Source organism: Apodemus sylvaticus, chromosome 14, assembly GCF_947179515.1.
Source record: "Apodemus sylvaticus chromosome 14, mApoSyl1.1, whole genome shotgun sequence".
Lineage (NCBI taxonomy): Eukaryota > Metazoa > Chordata > Mammalia > Rodentia > Muridae > Apodemus > Apodemus sylvaticus.
In genome coordinates this window covers 81,789,372-81,815,279 of record NC_067485.1, presented here as the reverse complement: position 1 = coordinate 81,815,279, position 25,908 = coordinate 81,789,372, and the positions used below count along the sequence as shown (strand labels likewise).

Below are 25,908 nucleotides of genomic sequence, written 5' to 3'. Positions count from 1 at the left end.
TCTGGAGTCTTTATAAGCAGGACATAGACACGCAATACCAACAGTGGTTTCCAGAGTTTGGCTTTATTTTGCAGTACAGAAATCATTTGGAGCCATTTTGGAACAGACATCATTGAAATTGAGGCTCTGTCAAATCAATACTGCATTGCAGCTTGGTCCATTGAAGAAGCCATACCTGGGATAAAGGTGCTTCTATATTTTTACCTGCTTTACCTTAAGGTTCTTTTACCTTTCTCAGCAATTGTTGTAGGTTAAAGTACCACATACTGGCTTCCTCCAACTCCCTAAGTCTGAAGTAGTTTATATCCACATAAACAAAACGTGGCTCTCCTATTTGGGCCCTGCTGTAATACTTGACATAACAAAATAGAGAGAACTTTGAACGTTTTCAGAAACCAAAGGATATTCAATTTAAGACTTCCAATATCAGGATGGCACAAATTGTATGGATCCAGCTCTTGGGCCACATCACACAATGCAAAGGCTACACTGATTAAAAGATACAAGTACTGTATCAAGTTCTCTGTATTGATAGCATATTTGTTTAGAACAGCTCCTTCACTACGAAAAAAAATGCAGTCTGGTTAAACTGAACAGAACCAATTCTGACTAGCCATTCCATGAAAACAAGTTAATACATGATATTAGAAAAGTGAAGGAGTATTCACTGGTATAGCACTCTTCAATCTCCATTTCGATCATAAAAGCAGGGCTTACAATATTGATTTCATACAATATACATTATTTGCCAAATTTTAGGTTTGTCCTAATTACATATGTACTGCTGTTAGTCTTCTCCATAAATGTCATTCTTCTTGCGCTTCATTTCTTCAAAGTCAAACTCAGATCCTGTCATCCTCTTATAGATATCTTTAATGTCATCACAGGTTGTCTCAAAGTGTGTGGTAGCATCATAGGCACGGGAAATGAAGATCTGGACATAAGAATTAAAGAGACTCAGACTACTTAGGGATGGATGGATCTTCCCCAATAACATCTTTTTCAGATCATCATACTTACCTGACTGTCTGTTCCCAAATCTTTAGGTACAAAGAGGTCACTGATGCTGACAAATCTATATGCAGGAAAACAAATCAGTATCACTGCTTTGCCTTATTTTCTAAGCCAGAAGCATTCCAATTACTCATAGCAGCCAATGGCTGCCTTGTTCTCAGAATTACCTGACCATGCAACAGATACCAGCATCTCAGTTTTGACTTTAGACGACATGAATGAGGACAATACTCACTTCTGTTCAATTGGTTCCAAGAGCTCCAAAGCTGGTCTGATTTCTTTCTCTGGTTCCTTGGTCTCCACAGTTGTACTTACAATGGCAATATACTTGCCCTGTGCTGCCACATTATGTGCAAAGGAGATCATGCAAACATAGATATCTAGAAGCAAATAACATACCTGACATTTGTAAACTCTGGGCATAATAAGGGCACTCGAGCATCATATGCTTTCTCTTCATTATAAATTAAATTACTTGAAATATGCAATGTCATTGCAACGTGTTATATATGGAAATAAACTAAGCCTTGGTAAATTACAAATCGGTGAAATTTCTCTTGACTATGGTATGGGTATAAAATGTCATTCAAAAGGGATTCAAACTCTGAAAGATTGGTCTTCTATTAGTAGTACACTTGAAAGATGACTAGATCATGAAAGTGTCAATATCACTGGCCCATTGACACAGTGGTTCTCAATCTTCCTAATGTAAATACATTGAATCTAATACTAGTATAATTTCAAATATAGAAACTCCTAAATTTTTAACTCCTAATTTTTAAATTTTTAAGTTTTTACAAATTTGAGACTGCTTGAGAGTCATTTTTTTAAAGATTTATTTTATGTATATGAGCACACTGTAGTTGTCTTCAGACACACCAGAAGAGGCCATCAGATCCCATTACAGATGATTTTGAGCCACCAGGTAGTTGCTGGGAATTGAACTTATGTCCTCTGGAAGATCATTTAACCACTAAGCCATCTCTCCAGCCCTTGAGAGTCAATTTTTAAAAAATTGTTTTGTTTACTAAAAATGGTTTAGTTTCAGCCGGGCGGTGGTGGCGCACGCCTGTAATCCCAGCACTCTGGGAGGCAGAGGCAGGCGAATTTCTGAGTTTGAGGACAGCCTGATCTACAGAGTGAGTTCCAGGACAGCCAGGGCTATACAGAGAAACCCTATCTCGAAAAACCAAAATCCAAAAAAAAAAAAAACCAAACAAAAATGGTTTAGTTTCTATGTGGAAAGAGGAAAAAAAAACTACTGAAAACCACATCTGACTGAAATCTGAGATGTGGCGCTTCGTCCAAAATGCAAAAGCCTTGTATTAAAAATCATTGCTTAAATCAAAATAGTTGAAATTTCAGATAACTCAGTCCTGACTTCGATCAGAGAAATGACATTCTTTTCTAGCACAGTGCTAAAACAAATATAATCATTAAAACCACAGGGACACAGACTCACAGAGACCAAGTAAACTAACACCTAACAAGTGAAGTTGTTAGCCCACAGGAGTCATCCATGCACTGTAGGTATGAAGCCAAGATTCTAGGCTGTGGACTTAAAGCCTGAGATCTTTTTAGTGCACTGCTCCTAGAAGGACTACACCTGGCTTCCTATGTCTGCTTCCCACGTAACAGCAAAGTCTCTACTTCAGTATGGAGTTAAGGCGGGGAATCTGGGTGAAAACACTAAGAACATTCACAAAATTCTACCCTCATCTGTCCTTCAAAACTCACCTGACTTGCGGTTGACTTGGTTCTGTGGAATGATGATCTGGCAGGAGTTGGCATCATTGGTGTTCTTGATAGGGTGGCTAAGGATACAGATCACTCTGATTACCTGGCCCACTTTTTCAACCCGATCTTTTACATAGCTGGGATCACAGATGAGCTGCTTACAGCGAGCAATCTGTAACAATATTTCAAAGAACATTATAAAGAAGATGTGGAAACATGGCAATCTGTCCCAAATTCATGTGTTACAAGGTTAAGCTCTTAAATCAATCCTGAAATGTATATTGAACCCGAAAGACTAAATTTAATAACTAAAACAATCTTGAAAAAAGAACACAGATGGAGGTCTCCCTTAAAGACTACATCAGTACCTGGTACTGGGGCACAGAGAAGAAAAGCCAGAAATAAATGTGCATGCTTCCAAGAGATTTTTGATAAACCAATTCTGGGACATGGTAAATCTTAAAAACTTGTGGTGCACACCTATAATCTCAGCACTTAGATATAGAGGTAGGATCAAAATTTTGAGGACAAACTTGCTCATACTTTAGGTCAGCTAGGTCTACCTGCATGAGGCCCAAAAACACAAAACAAAACCATTGTCCTTGTAAACCTATTAATACCCTTAAAGAAAAAAGCTAAAACTTACCCTAACATAAAGAACTAAAATTCCAAAAATTCTTAAGAGAAAAGTGGTAAGGTAAAAGCTTCATTTACTATAATTGGATGGTGAGTTTTTAGCGCATCAACTCATTTGTATGTATCAATCAGTATGTATTAAATTTTTAATTCAGTTAAAAGAAAAGGAAACATGACAAGAAATATTTGCAAATAATAAATATGATAAGGGAGTAATAGTGAAAGTATATTTAAGAAAGTGATAAAAGTCATCAATCTTTTTAAAAAGGACCTGATTCTAAAATGGACAAAGAGAGCTAGAGGGATGGCTGAGTGGTCAAGAGCACTGACTTCTCTTCTCAAGGTTTAATCCCAGCAATCAGGAGGCAGAGGGTAGATCTCAGAGTTTGAAGCTAACCTGATATACAAAGCAAGTTCCAGGACAGCCAGAGCTATAGAGAAACATTGCTCAAACAAAAAAACAAAGGGCAAAGAATTTCAACAGACATCACTCCAAAGAAGCTCTACAGATGGCTAAGTAGTACGTCACTAAAAGCTCCAGTAATGTGCAAACTAAAAACCTAAGACCCCTATTAAGATGGCTACTACCAAAAAAAAAGTGATAGATAGCACTGCTCATGAGAATGGGACATAATATGGCTGACAGCACAGCATGGCAACTTCTCAAAAAAAAATAAACAAAATTACTATTTAATCCAGCAGTTCAACCTCTTGAAATATAACCAAAAGCGCTGAGGACATGGTCTTGAAGATAGTTATTTGCACACCAGTTTTCCTCTTAAGCAGTGATTACTGGAGCTTTACTCAAAATAACTATTTGGGTAAATAATTTATAAATTATTCAGTGTTTCTAATTTTTTTCTTTTAAACCACTATACTGGGCTGAGCCTACAAAGTATAAGGTCCTAAATTCCACCCCAAGCACCACCAAAAACAATCTCCAAACCAACAATTATATTTATCTATTATCTTCATAAGAATAGTTCATAATGATTGAGCTACAGGTAAGCATTTAAACTAGCTTTGCCAATAACAAGTTTCCCCTGGGTAGTTGCAAGGTAATCAGAAGTAATGGAAATCCTGGCTCTACTCTGCCTTCAAGCGATTGCTAGACTGTAATACGTGTGCAGGCAGAAAGCAATCAGTATATGGCATAGCACTGTAAACAGATGATGCCAACATCTTAACACTTATGTGACAAATGTATTAAAGCCACTTCTGTTTTGTATCAAAACCCTGAGGCTTCCTGAAGACACCTCTGGAAAGATTTAAAAGGAACAAAAGGAAGAACAGAAACTGAAGTTTAAAAAAAAAAAAAATAGAACTTTAACCAGACAGACAGACCCGGAGAGCGCACAAATGTGTATTCAACATGTGATGCCAATGTTCACACCACAGTGTTTAACACCAACACATTTTCTTCACAATAGTTACTTACCTCTCCTTCAGATTTTACGCCAACTACTTTTCCATTTTGCACAATGATTTCTTCAATTGGTTTATTCAACATGTAGGTACCTCCATATATAGCACTTAACCTAAAAAAGTTTTTTTAATCAATTATATTCACAATTATAAGCACTGTTAAAATCTCCCTTCTTAAATCTTGATGAATTATAAACAAATAGGCCATGAAAGCATGAGGGAGAGCTGCTGGGAGGAGAGGGAATACCGGGAGGTAGAGAAAGGCTATAAGGGATAGTCCACTGTAGATAAAAATCAAAGTCATCAGTATAAAAATAGATCAGAAAAGTCATGATGTTAAGCAAAATAAGAGACTTAAATCACAATTCTCAAATACAGGCCTTAGATGTGAATGTATATATGTATAATGTGAATGCATAATGTAACACATTAATAAATATACACTCACATACATGTGTGACGTGAGAGTAGAAGGGTCTGTGTGGGAGGGGCTGAAGGACAAGGGAAACACGGGACATTAATAGGCAAAAGAGGAAAAGAGCTCTTTTTTTCTTTCATATGGAAAAGAACTACACAAAAAGGAATAGAAATCTTGCATAGCATATAGTAAAGCCCTGGATGAAATTCCCGGTATTATATAGAAAAAAAAAAGAGCCCAAAAAGTGATGAAATCTATGACAAATGAAAGTACGTCATCCAAAGTGAAAAAGAGAACAAATACAAGACACCAACAGATGAGCAGAGCTGGTGAGCTCAGGAAGCAGTGTTAGCACCGACGGCCTCACACAACAGAGGCAGACTGGAGCCAAATAGCTAAGAAATAATGACCTGAAATTCTGAATTTGGCTCTTTTTAAAGTAATCTAAATATTCAAACAGCAAGACTCAAAAACTGAAGAAAACCCAACAGCCAGATAGATCATTGGCAGAAGAGAAAATCCCACAACTGTCTGAAGGAAGAATTCCTGGGTTCAGAGACAGCCACCTCCTCATTCAAGCTAAAACCAGCCACGGAACACTGGCTTCAGTGAGCTAAATGTAAACAAGCTAGAACCCAAGTCCTTCAAAATGAAAGTAAAATATTTCCAAATAAACAAAAGCTAGTCTGGAGATGTAGCACGACTGTGTGCTTGCCTATGTGCCACCAATACAATAGCCAAAATAAAATCTGAAGATATATAGCACCTGACTTTTAAGACAACTACAAAATTATAAGAAGCAGGGCAATGTGGTAAAGGCAAAGACAAATAACTCGAACACAACCAAGTAGACACACACACACACACACACACACACACACCAGTAATGCAGCTAGAACTAAAGGCCCAAGCCCTCCATTACTTACACATCAACAATCTTTCAAGGTGAGTAACAGTTACACGAAAAGGCAAAACTGTCTCTTTGTGCCCCTAGGCTATGCAAAAATTTCATCGTTCTCAAAATGCATTAAACACATGTAAAATAAGTTTGACATAGTGAGCTTTACAAATGTAAAACTTCTTATAAAAGGCAACCCACCAACTGGAAAAAATACTTGTAATACGTCAGGTCTGACAAAGATTGGAACCAGAATACATCAAGACGACCCACAAAACAAAAAACAACCCAAATCTTTAAAACTAGGCAAAAGACTTGAACAATCACAACACAAAATTACAAATGGCGCATGAAAAGGTGGTAAAGATTAGTTTTCTAGACATGCAAAACCAAGCTATAGGGCCAGCAAGATGGCTCAGCTGGGAAACAACATAATTTCAGTCTCCAATGCTGGAAAATACAGAGATTACAGTAAAGATAAAACTGAGCACTGAAACACATGCCTTTAATCCTAGAACTTGATAGACAGAGGAAGGCATATCTATCTCTAAGCTCAAATCCAGCCTGGTCAACAAAATAGTCCCATGCTAGCCAGGACCACATAGAAAGACTTTCATCTCAAAACATCAAAACAAACACAGAAAACGTTTTAATTAAAAAGAATTGATAAACACACCTACTATACCTGACATCAAGGTCAATTCACAGGATCCACTAATATATATGTGGAAAGAACCTGAGTCTATCCCACATACACATGCACACACATTTTTACACACACACATATTAATAAATGTAATTTTAATGTCAACAAACAGTACCAAATAAGTGAAATAAATAAAACTCCCACTGCTGTGTGTATAAAAATGGCACAAGTGCTCAGAAAAGCAGTGGCTTATTACTTTTAAAATCATACTTTCAGCATCACTTAGCAATATTATCTGTACACGGAACTCTCATAAAAGCTTCATTCATAATAGCCCCAAGCAAGGAGTGTGGTATAACCATGTTCTTTACATAATATCATGACTCTCACTATAGGTGGGTCCTCAGACCATGCACCAACCTAAAGGGATTCATAAACACTGTTAAGCAAAAAGAAGCCAACGGAGGTGAATGAGCATAGAATGTTATTTTTCTATGTGGAAGGGACTAATTATGATCTAAGGTAACTTTGTGGGGGATGAAACCATTTTTGATGATACATGTTTATAAAGTCTATACACTTTTCAAACTATATTTCATTTAACTGAAGCTTTGGGTTTATTGTGCATAAATTTCACCTTAATAAGAATAAAAATCCCCAAAACAGAAAACAAGCAAATAGCATTTTATTATTCAGAGACTTTTTTCCCTTCATCAGTAAGGATCTTCACAGTTAGCGCTAACAGGTAAAAACAGGTACTCACCTTGCAAATCCTTGCGGCAATTCTCCAAGACCATAAAGTGGATAGAGGTATGGGCTTTTACCATATCTTGCCAAAGACTCGCTGTAAAGTTTGATTCTATTAATTGTATCACAACACGGCTGATCTAAGTAGCTGGGGACAAAGGAAATGAACACTAGAAAGACTACTTCTTTCTTATTGATTTTAAACTCTTTTCCTGCAGTAATCTCAATTACTCTTAAAATCTCTAATTTCTCTTAAAACACCCCTACACTCATTTGCAGCTAGAACCTCTTTCCCAGGGCCAGACAATAAAACACAAGTCTCACCCATTCCTGACTGGAATCCTCACCCTTTTGTCTGCTGCTGATACATTCTCTAGTAAATGTCTGCTACAGTACAGGAACTGTACCTCTGCCTACACCCACTGCAGTAAACACCTCCCTCCTAGCACTGCTAGCAACTAGTCCACAGCCTTTGCACTGCCAAGCCCATGCCCTTAGCATACTTACTCATCTGTTCTGTACAGTGCAAGGGAATGGCCAGTAAAGTCTATAACGTCTTGGCCCAAATCAAACTTTTTATACACATCTCTCATGGACGTCTTCTTAGGGTCAACACCCTCGAAAGTTCTAGGATCTTTTTCATCAAAGTTGGCAACATAAACCAGGAACTTCCTGAAGCGGCGTTTCTCAAACAGTCCCATTAAGCCTGAAAGATTTTTTTTTCAGTAAGTACATGGAACAAGACACTGAGAAAGTGAGACTGTGGGGCCTTTAAACACCAAAGTCATGACGTAACGTGCACAATTTACATAACCTGGACTCTAGCTGCACAACACTCTAATAAAACAGGTCATCCACAGTATTCAACTGCACAGCACAACCTCAGTAAATGGTACATATTTTCAGAGAAGTTGAGTTCTGTATCTTATTAAGCACAAAATAAGTAACACTGAAAAAAATTGCTCCAAAGACATCTATACCAATGTTCTTCCTCTAATGATGCTGATCTGTAATTCAGCCAGTTCCCAAAATTATGAATGTTGCTTTCTGTCTTCTAAATGCTATGACACACTTAGACCTCATTGGAAAAGACCAAGACACCAAGGAAGAATTAGCTACACCTTAGTTTAGATAGTAACTGCACTGTGTGTCACTTAATGAAATCTTAAACCATCAGTACACTGTTCTACCCAGGCTGGAGATGGCTCAGCAGCTAGGAGCACATTTGCTCAATCCAGGTTCAGTTAACAGCACCCATATGGTCACTCACAACAATTTGTAACTGCAGTCCCATGAGATCTAATGCTTCCTTCGGGCCTCCACGGGTACTAGGCACGCACGGGGAGCACACACACATATATAGGCAAATAATCAAACAAAATTTTTAAAAAATATTTAAAAGAAACACACTGGCCGTGGTGACACATATCTTTAATTTCAGCATTTGAATATAAAGGCATTCTCTTTATATAGTGTAAATGTAAATATGAATGTAAATGGATCTCTGTGTGCTAAGCCAACCTGATCTAGATTTAGGGCAGTCAGAGCTACATAGTAAAACCCTGTCTAAAAAGTAATTTTTTTTAACAAAAATTTTAATAGAGACAGGGCTATACATGCAAACAAACCCTATGCTTTCTGAGTCAGTATTCCTATTAACACACAGCTACCAGTAAGATAAAGATGAGAAAACTCGGCAGGGCAGTGGTGATGCATGTCTTTAATCCCAGCACTTGGGAGGCTGAGGCTGGTGGATTTCTGAGTTCAAGGCCAGCCGGGTCTACACAGTGAGTTCCAGGACAGCCAGGGCTACACAGAGAAACCCTGTCTCTAAACCCACCCACCACCACCCCCTCAAAAAAAGAAGAAAACTAGTTTTATATCCTCTTCTAAATGGAAGACATTAAAGTTAACTGGTACATAATCAGTATTTGTGACTAGGTAAATGGATTTCTGAGATTCCTTTCACCAGAAAAGTCTCATCATTGTGTTAAATAAAATGACAATTACTTACTAGATGCCAGGGCTTCTGCTTCAGTGGAAGGAACCTTATAGATTTTTCCTCCCTTATAGACAAAGCTCCCTTCAATCACTTTGAAGTCCATGTAACGAGTGACCTCTGTGAAAAGCAGCATCTTCACCAACTGACCTAGAAAAGCCACAAGATGCAGCTGTCACTCAAAAACGCCATTGAAAAGGAGTAAAGCTGCCATTAAAGCCCCCCACATTTTCCCTAACACTATAGAGCAGGTCTTCCCAGAAGCATGCAACGCCACGTTTTAAGTGGTGCGGCTAAAACACACACCTTAAGTATGCTTGAGCTCAATGCTACAACTCAGGCTAACGAAGCTCACCAAATCGGCTGTGCAAAGGTCATGAACTATGAACTGGCAGTGATAAGGTCTGCTTTACTGGAGGGAATTCAGGTAACTCTGCACTTCTGTATCAGACACAATTGCAAATATTCCAATTTCTAAATCAACTTATATTTATTAGAATATATTGACATCAGATAGATGAAGAACCACAATTAAGAATATCACCTGTCTGTAAGCTCATGTGCCAACTATCAAAAGCTTTTATGAGGCCAAAACCATTTTAATGCTTATCTGAAAGGATAATTACAACATCTTTTTTAAAGTTTGGGCTGGAGACATAACTCAGTGGCACAGTCTATCATGTATGAGACACTATATTCAAACTCCAGAACTAAAAAAGAAATATTTAAGAAATATAGTACAGCCGGGCAATGGTGGTTCATGCCTGTAATCCCAGCACTCTGGGAGGCAGAGGCAGGTGAATTTCTGAGTTCGAGGCCAGCCTGGTCTACAGAGTGAGTTCCAGAACAGCCAGGGCTATACAGAGAAACACTGTCTCGAAAAAACCAAATAAAAACAAAACAAAACAAAACAAAACAAACAATCAAAAAAAGATAGTATGAAGAGATACTCACACAGCAGAGTTTAGGTACATGAACCCTTGTCTGGCCCCAATATTAAGACTCATGATTACAAAGTGACTTGGCACACCAGGCAACCCAAGCCAGAAGGCTGAGGAAGAAAGCCCCGAGTTCCATGCTGCCTGGGCTAGCAAAAGACGGTATCTCAAATCCTCCATGACAAAGTATAGGAATTTAATAGGACAAAAATTCAAGTCAAAATGGTAGCAAAAAATGGTATCGAGTGCCAAATGACAGGCCTCTTTGAAAAGGTAAATTTTCAAAGAAGATAAAAGTAAATAAGCATCATACCATAGATTCATGTACTTATATGGTAAACAGGCAATTTTATATGGCAAGAAAGTGACGCTATTAAAAAAAAAAAAACTCAAATACTGATATTCTTAGAATCGTGTGTTTAAAAAGAAAATAGTGAGTATATTCAAAAACTCAATGGTTTTAAGTGGTGACGCACGCCTTTAATCCCAGCACTTGGGAGGCTGAGGCAGGTGGATTTCTGAGTTCGAGGTCAGCCTGGCCTACAGAGTGAGTTCCAGGACAGCCAGGGCCACACAGAGAAACCCTGTCTCGAAAAAACCAAATCCAAAAAACAAAACCCTCAACGGAAAAGACCACTGAATGCTCTGGACAGAGGAAGATTATGGAGTAGAGCTGTGAGACAGAGCCGCCAGCAGAAGCCGACTGAAAGGCTGTTCCTGTGTCCTGAGACGGGCAAATCTGTACAGAGTTCACTGCAAGGCAAACACAACTTTATAAACATGTCAAGCACTACACTGGCCAATTCACCAATAAACAGAAAAGCTGGTAAATAACCAAAACTCATCCCACTCTCTAATAGATAGATTTATGTTAAAAATCCAAATTTCACTTTTCAATAAGGAAGTGGCAGAAACAAGATGAATACCATCGAAGGTTAATAAAGAAACCAGAAAAGACAAATCCAAACGTGGCAATGTGCAGAAGAGGCCCTCTGGAAAAGCTCCAGTGCTCCCTAGGCATGAGTGTATGTAAGGCTGCGGCAGGGAGGAGGGGGGGTGTGCACGCTGATGCCCAGTGATCCACTGTGTGCACGGCTGAAAACCACGTCACCTGGAAGCACACATGCACGTGTACGATGCTGCTCATACATCAGAGTGCTAAGCATAATGAGGTGGAGACGTAATGAAGTGGCGGCTCGGTCCCAAGCACTGCAAACCACATCTGACGAGATCCTAACTATGAAAATTGTTCCCTTTCTACTTAATGTTACGTAGATTACACAAACTTGTCGATAATTTACCCCACAAGTATTCTGTTATTTAAATTTAAAAGACAAACTCTCTATTAATAAAACTATAAAACAAACTCTTTGTTTAACAAACAGGAAAAAGAGTTAACATATACTTCATTTCATGGGAAATAAATTAGTAACAAAAAAATTTAGTTTTTCCTTGCTTCATTTCCCCCCGCCCCCAGGCAGGGCCTCCCGCTGTGAGACCTGGTCGACCTAAAGTTTGTTTGTAGCCACAGGCTGGCTTAACACCATTAGCAATCCTGTCTCAGCTCCCCGAATGCTGGGCTTACAGGTAGACACACTATGCCTGGCTCATTACTCAATACCATTTTAGGGAAAAAACAAAGATACCACAGAAATTTTACAAGATATTTTACTCTCCTAAAATACTGAGAACTTGAATGTGAAAAGTTAATCTCAAAAGCTTATAAACTAGAAAGCCTTCAAATGTCCATGTAAGATTATTATGTAGGCATTAAAAAGGGAGTCTGTTACAAATATTTACAATATTACTGTATTTAGAATTTTGGTCTATACTGCATCAAACCAAACTTGCACCAAGTGTAAAATGTCTATAATTCCCTGCCAAGTTTATTATATTACAAAATCTTCAATTTTGGTAGGTACTGTGCCACATCATGATTTTCTTTCTTTCTAGAGCTATTTATATGCCTCCTTCCCTCCATTCTTAATTTGACTTAATTTATAATGGAATACATTAGTAAACTACTTTTGACATAAAAAAGCATTAGACCTGTGGTAATAGTCTCTACTTCCAAATCAGATTCAGCACACTGTCATAAGTTAATTAGCATTCATTACCGTTGGCCATAAGGAACTTGGGAATTAAGTCAACATTCCAGTCTCTTCCTCTCCCCATTGATGCTGGCGGTTGTCCTGGTAATTTAAATCTTTTGTATAACTAAAAACAGAACAGAAAATATCAATAATGTAACAAAATGTAACTTTTATCAAAAGTTATCAATGCTTTTTAGATGGAGAGGTTGTAGCACAGCACAATTCCAAGAGTTAAAGCACAAGGCGGTTTAGTTTGAGTCAGATAATTATTTAGCCATCAAGGCTTTAGGTCTCAATATATTATGTAAACAAACACAGTATTTAATTTATAAACTAATGCTAGGATTAACAGCACTGTTTCTCACTGACTATAGAATCATTTAAACTCATTCCCTCTAATTTTACTTCTCTAGCTACACAAGTTGAAATATAAATGTTATACATTTCAAAACTAGAAAAGATAGTTAGAAGTAATTCCTGTTAACCCGTAGTTCTAAGGTTTTACTGAAAAACAACTGCTGTATAAAACTGCACACACGTAATGTATACACTGTGATGAATGAACATAAGCACACACCAATGATTGTGTCACCAAAGAACATGACACACAAATTCGCCTCCAATGACTGCCTCCCAGTGTAACAGTGTATGAAGTTAGCATTTCAACAAGTTTTCTCAGACTCATACCTGAACTTCTCCAGAGAAAAAAAGGGTAAAGGAAAGGTGATAAGACTTGTAGATTCGGAGAAGAGAGAAGAAACACACATACAATGCTTAAACCCTTAGGTAATCCTGGTTTTAAAAACAAGTTTACTGAAGAGCTAAGTATTGCTCTCTGGATGACTGGAAATCTGAATACAGTCTAAATAGTGTTCATTTTCATAAATGTAGTGAAATTGTGATGATGTGGAAAACGTCATCCTTAATAGATGGAAACTGAAATATTCAGGTCAAGTGCCATAATGTCTTTATTACTTTCAACTTCTCAAAATCATGAGAAAGTGATGCCTACTGGCACAGACCCATAAACCAGGCCCCTGGAAGCAGGGAGATCTGGAGTTCAAGGCCAGCTAGGGCTACATAACAAAACCTTGTAAATTAAAAATACAGTAACGACTAACTACAACAACAACCCCCCAAATCAAATCAACTGCACCAAAACAATAACTGCTAGATTCAGATGGAAGGTTTTGCTACATTGGTAATAAAATACTTTCAATTCTTCTATATTCTTAAAGGGAAGAGGAAACTACTGATATATGTATTAAATTAATCAGGCAATGATTTTAATACTTCTGGAAACAGTATCTGTTATTTTCACAAAAAAGTTTTACTTACCATATATGCAAATATATACAAGCTCCAGATAAATTTAGAAAAACTCAAGTGACTCATGTCTTATCAAAAAGGGGAGGGGGAAAAAAGGAAAAGACAGCGGAGCAAACAGTATTAAGCTCAGAATCACAGCCCTGATGAAGAATACAGGGCGGTAACAGGCAAAGGCAGTAATCAGGCCAGGCATCAGCAAGGGCACCCACTGGCATGCGGGGTACAACCCGGGCACCGCTGGCACTCAGGGAGGGGGGCACAACCTACCCACCCTTGCTTCCTTGTCCTCACTTAACATTTTTACAACCCCAAACTAGAAGCTCCTAAAAAATTGGAGAGCCGCCAACTTATTTCATAAGCCAAAACTGCAGGGCGAAGAGTTCCACACCTTCAATCCCAGCGCAGAGACAGGAGTGGAGGCAGGTAGGCGCTCTGTGAGCGTGAAGCCACTGTGGCCTGTTCTAGAGGACAGGATAGCCAGGACTGGGTAGAAAGAAGGACACCTGTCTCAAATCCTCCTCCTACCCCATAAAAAATAGAGTAATAAGAAGCCAAAACCATGAGTGCGTCCCAAAGCCCAAGTGGACAGTCCGGAGCAGCCCTGCAGTAGGGGCGTGTTGAGCAGACTCACATCTTCCAGCGGGGTTATGGATGCGCTCTCCCCTCCATAGTACGGGTTCTGGTCCATATGCAGAACCTTCTTTCCATTCACTGACATTATCCCCGACAGGATGCATTCCTAAAGGCAAACGTGGATTTTTAAAAGAAGAAAAGACATACAAAACATGTTTAAATGTCTTCTTTATAAAAAAGTAAACTCGCTATGCATTCTCGTACTAATTAAAACACTCATTCACCATGACAAAAGGCCTCTCCTGGACTCCAGAGCTCCATGGTGAAAATGAGATTCCTAATATCAGGACAGATGAGCTGTTTATTTGCTGGGCAGACAGAGCAAAGGCAGAGGCTTTCACCATCCTGTTTCTCTATTCACCTAGGCATTCACTAAGGTCTTCGAGAGAGGGCACACTAGTAATACCCACCTTTTTTACACTGCATGTGAAAACCCAGCTCAAGAAAAATCTTTAGTGTCATACATTTATAGACTAGACATAAACACTGTTACATGAATTACCTACCATCTTTATTTGAAAGAACTGACAAACTGAGACTATTTGGCTTTGATAAATTCTTTCAGAAATGAACCTCTTAGAAATGTACAGGTTAGGTATGGGAAATGAGGAGGCCCTGAGTGAGTCCCAGTAGGTGTGTACTGTTGACATGATGGGACAGTTGCAGACTTCCCTCTCAGACAGACTCAGGGAAATGGCAAAGCCTTCCTTCCTGGCTTAAGTGTGAATACTGACTGTGTAGAAATGTCCACCACACCTTCCAGCACTACTGCTCTCCACAAAGGCTGTTCCTACAGAGCTTTCCTAACCCTGTCTCCTTGGTCTGACAATAACTGTAAATGCTGCATTCTTGTTTATCTGAATGTAACAACCAGGCCTCCTTGTTCAGATGTATGCAATGAGCATCTCTATTCGACTCTATATGAAGCACACATTGAGCTCCAGGAGAAAGCCCAGGCCGCCCCATCTGTATGACTGTCTTTTCTTCATTCCTTCACTAACCACCTGACTCAGATCTACCCCTGGAGCCCTGCAAGGACGCAGCAGATGAGTGCTGGAGAGATGGGCACAGGTTAAAACACTAGCTGCTCTTCCAGAAACCCTGGATTGTTTCCCAACACCCACAAGGCAGCTCCCACAGGCTATAACTTTTAGTTCCAAGAGCTATGACTGCCTTTTTCTAGCCTCCATGCACCAGACAAGTACAGAGTGCACAACATATACTGATGGAAAAGATGATGAACATAAAACAATAATAATAATGAAACCCCATCATTTGTTACTAATAAAATACAATTCATGAATGTAAAATGTTGGAAAGTTCATCTACCATCTTAGGGCCAATGATTACAGGGACTTTTAAAAGTGTTATTAGTAACATCTGATTATTGTAGCATATTTGATCATACTGTGAACCCCAAGATTGTGTTATTTATTGAAAAGAGATTTTCCTGTTGTGGTCCGGCTCAGCATTAGCACACACTTTTTAATCCCTCTGGCTGGAAGACATGCCCTTAGTACACACCTTTACTCTCAAACAAGGAAGGTAATGTTAGTTTGTAGAAGGAAGAGCCCATGTTTGAAGTGATGTCTGAGTAGCAGACAAAGTGATGAATCAGAGAAAAATTTGAGCAAATAAAATACTCCTTATTCTCACAAGAAGAGAGGAAAGGAAACCTACTTAAGAAAAAAGTGTAGAGGCCGGGCAGTGGTGGCACACGCCTGTAATCCCAGCACTCTGGGAGGCAGAGGCAGGTGGATTTCTGAGTTCGAGGCCAGCCTGGTCTACAGAGTGAGTTCCAGGACAGCCAGGGCTACACAGAGAAACCCTGTCTCGACAAATCCAAAAAAAAAAAAAAGTGTAGAAAGAGAAAAAGGAAAGAGGCAGTTTTATCAGGACAGGTGTGTTCAAAGGGGGGGGGGGGGGAGGGGGAGAGGGAGAGGATAAGCTAGACACAGGTAAAGACAGAGAGAACTAGAGAATGAGAAGGAGCCAGAAGATTAGGACAGATTGCTACACTTAGTTGAAAGCCAAGAAGAATAGCTGAGAAAAGCCAGTTTGAACCAATCAGATGGACAGAACTTTGAGGCAGAACAGCTGAACCAGTCAGGGAGAGTTTTACAAAGAACAAGAGGTGAGATTATTCACCAGTCAAGCCTCAGAGGCTGACAACATTCTAGGCCTGGATTAGATTGCATGCAGGCTGGACGCCCCCAGGCCTAGGCCTAGGTATCGATCAGCAGATGGAGCTGTAGTAAGCCTGCAAGACGACAATTACTACAGTAGAGGTTACACTTACACCTGGCTCTTATCTTTTATCTTAAGACAGTCTTCCTACTACCAGGTTGGCACATACACCCGAAGTGCTGGCATGTTCTGACACACCATACCACAAGGCAGGACTTTTCATATTAAGTGAAACACACCAACATGCAGACGATCTGTTGTTTAGAGTAAGCTAGGACTTCCTAAGTGTAACTGGGAGGAGACCTAACCTGAATGTGGCAGCCTTGTTGTGTGGAAGGATGGTGCAGGCATTTGGGATGAAAGGAGGAAAGGGAATTCTTTCTCTCTGTCAGAATGTGGGCTGCTCTGCCTCATTCCAGTCTCCCCGCCATTATGGCTGAAAGCTCTGAATGTAAGAGCTAAAATACCCCTTGTGCTGACTGTCAGTTCCTTTCAAGTCTAACACAAGTGAGTTTAAAGATAGGCTGAGGATTGGTCCACAATCCCTCCAAACGCAAGAACCTGTGCTAGAGCCCCAGGCCCCCATGAAAATATAACACAGGGTGGCACAGGCTTGTAACCAAGTGCTGGTGCATCAGATCAGGCAGACCCCTGGGCCTCCACGGTTACCCAGACTAACTTATTCAGTGAGTTGGAGACCAGTGAGAAACCTATTTCAAAACAGGTGGATATTGCTTAAGGACTGACTGTGTTTTTTTGTCCTAGGCCTTCTTCACACATACCCCAAAATAAGATTTGTTGCTGCTCTGCCTTTTGACAGTGTCTCACTATGTAACCCCAACTGGCCTGAACTCAGTATTCAGACCAGGCTGCTCTGGAACTCAGAAATCCACCTCCATCTTCTTCGTAAGTGCTAGCGTCAAAGGCATATAGAGCTTGCTTGAAGTCTTATAAGGACTCACTTACTTGTTCTTGTCATAGAACAGGGCCTCTTGGGTACATGGCCAGTCTAGCTGGCAGACTCGTTTCGTGAATAATCTTACAGGGTAGGTATCGCAATGCTTGTTTATATACATACTGTCTGTGGCTATTTTCCCAGTGACAGAACAGCTGGGACAGAGCCCACACGGCCTGCAAAGCCTAAAATATTGTGTCTCATCTGAAACTCTGCCTACTGCTGCAGAGGTCTCAAGGTTTTGCCATAATCTGCCATCTTACTGAGAAATGTACACTCTAAGCAGGCTCTGGAAACTCAGGTTGAATCCACAGCTTCCAAAGGTTTAATAAAACAAAACTGAGATCTGTCTCCTGGGCTGCTTGGGAAGGGAGGGGATGAAAACCTGTATCTTCAACAGTTCCTAGCTGATGGTGACCAAGCTGGTCCAGAACTCATTCCCAAAGAGCAGCTACCACAGTAGCATTTCTCAAAGCTGGTCCAGAACTCATTCCCAAAGAGCAGCTACCACAGTAGCATTTCTCAAGTGACAGTCACCAGGGGCTCAGAGGAAAATGGACACTCTGATTCCTGTGTCTGCCTGAGGCTATGTTTCTGAAAGTTCTCACATGCTGTGGAAGCAGCAGTCTAGGGAACAGCACTTCTGATAACAAAGCAAAAGAATTCAGAGGACTGCACTAAATGAACATACCAAGGGAACATGCCAAGTCTTATGTAGCCACTCTCCTCTTGGTGGGCCACTGACTGCCAGTTCTTCACTAGTTGAATCCTGTTCTGCGGCCACTCCAGGCACACCATTTGTTACGGCAGCATCATGGAAAGCAGACTGTGCTCATCAGCTTTCCGTTATGACTGCAAACTCATGGCATTGACAGCACATAACCCCTGTTTCAGGCCCATCAGTCACTCTGACTAGAGTGTGGTTTCCTCACAGGCCCTGATGAAATGAGGCTGAGAACACTTTATGACTGAGTAATGATTGGCAGAACCGGCTAGGATTTAATCACACTTTTAGCCTTTCCCCCTTGTTTGAAATAATTTTTAAAAGATTTCATATATAATTACACATACTATTATGTGTGTCTGTGTGCATGTGCCCAGAGACCAGAAGAGAGCTTGAGACCCCTGTAGCTGAAGAGGCAGGTCACTGTGCAATGCCTCAGGAGGCTCGGAAGAGTACTGGGTGAGCTACTGGGGCCACTGACTCATTTTTTAAAAACACTTTTAAATTTATTTTTGTTGTACTTTTTTAACTTTTCGTGCATGCGTGTAGGTGCATTCCTGGACCTGGGGCTACAACAGATGGCTGTGAGTCACAATGGGGGAGCTGGGAATTAAACCCTGGTCCTCCAAAAGAGTAACAAGTGCTCATAATTGCTGAGCTGCCTCTCAAGCCCTGACTCATTTTCTTAAATGGAATGTTGAAAGTGGTCTTTTTTTGTCCCACTTTATGAAAGGTGGGACAAAATTCTATATATTGTAGAAATGTGAAGTCCTTTATAGGTTATATGTATTGTAAAACATTTTCCATCCTGTGTCTACCTATTCACTGTCTTAATGTCATATTGATAAACAGAATTGAAAGTATTTTACAAATATAATAACCAGCCCTAATACTACTTAAAAACAACTCCCTTGTCTCTCTGTCTCTTTTCCTTTTTTTTCAAGGCAGGATCTCACTATGTAGCCCTGGCTGTCCTGGACCTCATCATATAGACCAGACTGGCCTCAAACTCAGAGCCCTGCCTGCCTCTGCCTCCCAGCACTGGGTGAACGGTGTGACCCACTTCACCCAGCTCCCGGCATCTCTAAGTACCATATTAAAACAGACTGCTCAGCGTGCGTATCAAAGTGGAGCAACAGGCTCTTGCATTTAAAGAGTATGACCAAAAAGTCACGTTCTCACTTATTAAAAGCAGACTTCAGGACTCAATTTCTGAAACAAAAATAGCAAGCTTTGCTGAATAGCATCTACACCTAACTCTTCACACTCCTACAAATACGCATGACCATGGCCCTAAAACATGAAGGCTAAGAACAAAAATAAGGGGCCTAATAATTTAAAACACATCAAACAGCTGGCAACAACTTCCTTCAAAGGTGTCGTTTAGAACAGATACACCTTGGCTTTTGTTTGTTCTTTAATGTGGGTTCTGGAGAGCCTCGTTTCTCACAAGCAGGATACAGACAAGGTTTTCCTAGCCCTGCACACGCTTGTATTAACGCTTATGTATGTGCGCACATGGATACCACAGGACAAATGTGCAAGTCAGAGAAGAACTCGAAAGCAGAGAACGGATCTCATAACCCATGGATCCCAGTGATCAAATTCAAGTCAGAAGGCTTGGCGGCAAGCACCTCTTCCTGCTAAGCCATCTATTCTACTAGCCCTACAGCCTTTTATAAACCCCATCCTACAATGTTCTCTCTGACTAGGAAAGCATTCCCCCTGTATGCAAAGCTTACCAATACTTGTTTTTTTTTTGTTTTTTTTTTTTTTATTTATTTATTTATTGTATGTAAGTAGTCTGTAGCTGTCTTCAGACACTCCAGAAGAGGGTGTCATATCTCATTACGGATGGTTGTGAGCCACCATGTGGTTGCTGGGATTTGAACTCAGGACCTTCTGAAGAACAGTCAGTGCTCTTATCTGCTGAGCCATCTCTCCAGCCCCCCCAATACTTGTTTTTTAATTACTTTGTTTTGAGATGGGGGTCTCTCTATGCAGCCCTGGCTATCCTGGAACTCACTACGTAGACCAGGGTGGCCTTGAACTCAGAGCTCCTGAGTGCTGGGATTGAGGGGTGTACCATCGCAACAGGCTTGCCAATGGTTAAAGCCGGTTAACCTCCTTTGACGAAGTTTTGGGGATTCTATCTGAACTTCTCCTGCTTCCTTTTTCTCTTGTCAGATAGACACGGTCTCATTGCAGCCTAGGCTGGCTACAAACGCCAATCTCCTGCCTCTGGCTCCTCTGAACTGAGATTATATACATAGACCCCTCAGTGCCTTGTTTACTCTAATTATAATTACTCCCCCACAGGAGTAACTTGTATGCCTTGATTCATTTGGAGCACTCTAAAAATCTTTTAGGCTAGGAATACTCAAACATTTTTTGGTTTTTTAGGTTTTGTTTTTTTTGTTTTTTTAAGAATTCGAAAGCCTTGATCCTGTGACCACTACTGCAAGGAATACAAAGTTCTTTGTCTATACCTCTCCAAAATACGGCAGAGGTTTTCAAGACACTCCTGTTACTTACCACATCCTTACAATACAGGAAGCTTTGAAGTTTACCTTTTCACTTACCACAACAGACTGCAACAGTCACTGATAGCTTAAAGAACACTGAAATAGGCCAAATAATTCCTTCAATTTGAGTCTTCAATCAGGAGACTCTCTGAAGGAGGAGAGATAATGGCAGCTCGTCCTGTGAGTTCAAACATTAACCCACATTAACCCTAAGTAGCCTTTTCAGATGCCACTTGAAATGAGACAAAAATTAGACACCCAAATCAAATGCCTGTATGTATGCTTAAATATGTGAACCTCAAGTCCTTGGAACATTTATATCTTCTAAGGCAAACACAAGCTGCTTCTCTGATCTAAAGGGCCTGAAACAGGTATTTTAAATGTCTGGTTTTTTCCCCATTTTAGAAAAATTTGATACATATGGGGGTTTTGTTGTTTTATTTTTTTAGGCAAGGTCACACTATGTAGCCTTGGATGGCTTGGAACTCTGTCAGTAGATAGACCAAGCTTATCTCAAATTGTCTGATTCAACCTCCTGAGCCACCCATATGCTAAGATTAAGGTGGCACCAAGCCATAGCAAAGTTTCTTGGGAATGGGATCCAAACCTAAACATAAACTTGCCTTAGGCTGGCCTGAAAGTCCCTTAACACAGCATGTCAGTGTCCTGTATCTTGACACTACCTAGCAGCTAATGTCAAGGGTGGAATTTTCCATTTGTGGTACTGCGTCGGAGCTCCAAAGATTCATTTGGAGCACTCTAAATTAAACATCTTTAGGCTAGGAATACTCAACTTCTTTTTTTCTTAAAGAATTTGAAACCCTTGGTCCTATGACACCACAAGGAATACAAAGTCCTTTGTCTATACCTCTCAAAGCTATGGCAAAGGTTTTCAAGAGTAAATCTAAGTCTGAGCAAATTTAAATTATAGTTTAGGATTCTCAAATCAAGCACAAAACCTAGTATTTGATAAGTATGTTTTAATAAAGAGAAATGGTAGGGAGCATATTCTGGGATATAAAATAATCTTTAAACATATAATGCTGAGAATGAGTTGTTTATATGCCAAAGTACATGTTTCTGTTCATAATGTGTAGGTTTACTGTGTAGAAAATAAAACAAGAACAAAGCCTTGGGAAACACCAGTGGAGGTAGATAGAGCCAGCTCTTTTCCAATAAACTAATTCTAGCACAACCAAGTGCTTTCTTACCAAGTCCATGAGTTGCGTGCCAATTACGTGGTAAAAGTCTGCATGCACATGCTCAAAGCATAGAAATGCAGAAGTTGCCAGCCAACCAACAAAGGGATAGGAAGCAAAAATGAGACTGAATAATTCAAAAGGCGAAGAGCCTGAGCCTAGTGAAATGCGCTGAAGTCCCCACAGAGCTCTCTGGGACCTAATGCACTCATTATGTCACCGCACAAAAACTAGTCCTCACAAACACAGTCACCAGAGTCACTCTTACTCTGTGGTCAGTACAAAGGCTTATCTATAAACTATAGGTTCAGAGGGGGGAGGGGTACCACGACTTTTTTTTTCTTTTTCCAGACAGGGTTTCTCTATGTAGCCCTGACTGTCCCAAAGCTGTTAACCAAGCTGGCCTCCAACTCAGAGGTCCATCTGTGTCTATGCCCATTCCCCATGTCCAAGTGCTGGGATTAAAGGTGTGTACCACGACCTCATTGCGTTTAAAGTGATAATTCTCAATGTTAGAGAATTTCACAGAATCTGCCATTTCTCATAGAAAATTAAAGGTATTCTTTACTAAAGTTACTTTCAATGCTGGATTTAACTGATTGGAACAATGCCAACACCAAGCAACAAGGTCCCTTCATTCAAAGTCCTTGACACACCAATATTACCTAACATTTGCTATACACTTTTATTAGGTTCTGAAATCTCCAGCAAGCCAAACATTAATGGTGTGAATACTCTGATATTCAAAGTTATTTCTAATTTGTGGTTTTGAACTTTGGGAATTTAACCTAATTCAAGATTTCACCCAAGTCCTAGTAATGTCATTTCTTATTGTTAACATCATCCTGCTCAATGATGGTCCTATGATGACCACAATCTACACTGATACAATTCTAAAACATTTCCCAGTATTTATCTAGGACCGCCCAGCCCAGTGAGAAACAAAGTTAGCACAGCTGTAAGATAGCAGAAGCTGTTCTAAATTCCAGTTACTTATGAATCCACTACCCATTAAGGAATTCACAATTCAAGTGAACATTTAAAGGGTGTTAGTTTGTTAAACAGATTGCTATCTTTGATACAAAGTGATGCCTCTAAACTAGGCCCATGGAGCAATTGCTCATCTACACTCAACTGACACTATTAATGGGCAAATATGAAGAATTAGCAATGACAATACAAAAGGGAAATAATTGGCTCTCACAATATGCTGGCAGTCACAGAGCCCACTAACAGGCCACCACAGACTACTTACTATGCCTGGAACCCAATTAGGCACTAAAAAAGGTCAACCTGCAGAGAGCTGATTAATTCATGCATTCAAATCTTCCCAACAGACAATGAAAAAAAAATCCAATGGCTGGATGGGTATGTGCCTTTTAATCCAAGTACTGACTGATCACTGGCAAGGCTGGAAGGTAGAAATATCTCTTTTAAATCCAGGGCCAGCCTGATCTACTTAAGGAGTGCCAGTATAGCTAGGCTACACAGAAAGACCTTGCCTCAAAAAAAAAAAAAAAAAAAAAAAAAAAAAAGGAGAAATTCAATCAATCATTCACAGTGAGCGGATGGCTTCGTGGGTGAACATCGATGTCTATCTCCAGTCTACTGTCTGGGCGGTCACATGTTCACGGAGCCTTGAGCAGAACATATTGGCCTTGCCTTTCATCCCAACATCCTGGAGACAGGGATAGGCAGAGCTCTGCATTCCTGGTCAACCAGGGCTACATAGTGTGAGAACTTGTCAGAATACAATAATCTCTTCTAGCAATCATCATTCATTGCTGCAAAGAGAAAAATAAGCTTTTCCTAAAAGTATATAAAAAAAAAAGTGGAATAAAAAAGTCTTGAAGGTTTTCTCTAAAACAGTCATTTCCTAGTGTTTTATCATAAAGATATTTGATCCTAAGAAATGTCAATGCATTTCAACAAATTCAAAAGTGGTGGGCTCTTATTAAATGGCTTGGACAGTTGATGGACAGACATATGGGATGTTTACATCAATGTTCCAGATGAAGTGATTTACTCACAATTCACATTCAACTCCCCCCCACCCACACCGAAACTGATAGTCAAAATGCTTGGTTCTCTTCCCAATTCCTTTTTTCAAATGATCAGCCCTTTAGTTGGGGGGTTAAGGGGAGCACACGATATTAAAACCTGTCTATATTTTTTCCAGATCTAAGCAGATAGATACTGTAGCATTAGGCACCGCCTTACATTTACAAACTAGCACAATCACGCTGCGCATTTATTTTCTAGCCTGCCCGAAGTGTATGAAGTACTGAGAACTTACTTAGCTCCCCCTCCTCAAGAAACAGTGGTGGCACGCAATAAACCGAACAAAAGGGAAAGGGCCATGTTTAACAGTCAAGTTTTGAAAAAAAATTCATTTCCCATACCAAGCGAGAGGATGAGAGGGAGGTAAAGCAATGCTTAATTAAGGCTTAGTTGAAAAGGGGATTTTTTTCCCCCAAAGAAACTCGTTTCATTATTTCTCTAGAAACTTAGGTTGGCCAAACTCTAGGACAAATTACCGATCAGCCATCTGCCCGGCTCTCTGCGCCCAGTGTCCAGCTAAGCTGGCGGCTGCGGCTGCTGCTCGCCACATAGGAAATGCAAGCGCCAGCAGCGACTCCCTCCCTCTTGGTTCAGGTCTCGCCTGCTTCCAAGCGGGAGAGGTCATCCACCCAAAAGGGAAGTAGTGTAAGGAGCGCAGGCTGTTTTCCCTTCCCTCTTCCTTCCTGCAGGAGGTCGAGGCTGTTTCTCTCCGGCTGTTGGAGAGAACTTCCCAATGGGCAGGCTTCCCACCTACACGTCCCGGGTTCCGCATCCCGCTTTCTCCTATCACACTCGGACGTCTTCAAATCACTGCATCCCAACCAGCCGCGACCTCCCCCTCCCCAGACCCAACCCGGGCGAGTGGGACCGGTCCCCAAAGGGGGTGCAGGCACCGGCAGTTCGGGCGCGGACGCGGGCGGGGCTAGTGTTCGCCGATCGGACCCGCCCTCGCCCCCGGGCCCGGCAGAGGCCGGCCGGACACGTCTCCCCGCCGTCCACCGCAGCTCACCGTCAGGCCGGTGCCCAGCACGATCACGTCGTATTCCTCATTCATGGCGGGGAAAGGAGCGCACGCAGGGGCTCGGAGGCCACCGTAGAGAAGGGAGCGAGAAGTCCGGCCGCTCTGGGCCCCGGGGGGGAAAGGGGAAAAGCGAGGAGAGGAAAAACGGAGCTGAGTAGGAGGCGAGGCCGGCCGCCACCTCAACGGGAAGAGAAGAGCCGGGAGGGGAGGGAGGGGAGGCGGGGAGAGCGCGGGGAGAGGAGAGCGAGCGCCGTGGCCGGGGCGGGGCGTGCGAGAGGCCGCCGGCGCTGTCAGTCACGGAGGACCTGCTCTCTTATTGGTGCATCTTCCGCTCGCCCCACCTCCCCCTCGTTTCCCCTCTCGCGAGAGAAGGGCGGGCTGCTGCCATCTTGGCTTCCGGTTATTCCCCCACCCCACCCCCCAACCCGTCTTGTGCTACAGTGGTTTGGGCGGTGACACGCGAAGCCTAGGGTAGGGTTGAATAGGAGGAACAGGGCGGAAACTGCGGCCGGGCCACCACGCGCCTGGCTCCCGCGCCGCGGCGTGAGATGGAGCTCGGTCAGTCCCCAGGCCCCGGAGCGCGAACTCCGCCCTTGGGACTTTGAGTCGGGTGTGCACCGCCCGCTGCGTGCGGGGCCAAGCCGTCAGGACGCCAGCCTCTCGGAAGGTTGGCAGCCTTGCAGCCTCTGCAGCTTGGCTCCTGCCCCTGCCCGCGGGGCTGGG

The 25,908-nt window shown here is 41.3% G+C and overlaps 1 protein-coding gene across 1 annotated transcript; it reads right to left on the bottom strand.

Annotated features, from left to right (window-relative positions):
* Positions 1-43: 43 nt before the first annotated feature.
* Positions 44-25,404, bottom strand: Gdi2 (GDP dissociation inhibitor 2). The gene is made up of 11 exons (XM_052157389.1): positions 25,174-25,404; positions 14,512-14,619; positions 12,576-12,675; positions 9,536-9,670; positions 8,029-8,227; positions 7,538-7,669; positions 4,826-4,925; positions 2,752-2,923; positions 1,250-1,394; positions 1,021-1,075; positions 44-934 (listed from the first exon to the last, which is right to left on the bottom strand). The coding sequence occupies exons 1-11, from the start codon at positions 25,216-25,218 to the stop codon at positions 788-790; spliced, it is 1,338 nt and encodes a 445-aa protein (XP_052013349.1). The 5' UTR covers positions 25,219-25,404; the 3' UTR covers positions 44-787.
* Positions 25,405-25,908: the final 504 nt, after the last annotated feature.

What these genes read in the sequence shown, in the direction of transcription:
- Gdi2 (XM_052157389.1), bottom strand. Translation starts at nt 25,218, where the DNA reads ATGAATGAGGAATACGACGTGATCGTGCTGGGCACCGGCCTGACG. An exon ending in GCACTGTACAGAACAGATGA is followed by an intron (nt 7,670 to 8,028) that starts GTAAGTATGCTA and finishes CTTTGTCCCCAG; the next exon opens with CTACTTAGATCAGCCGTGTT. An exon ending in TTGGAACCAATTGAACAGAA is followed by an intron (nt 1,076 to 1,249) that starts GTGAGTATTGTC and finishes TCCTGCATATAG; the next exon opens with ATTTGTCAGCATCAGTGACC.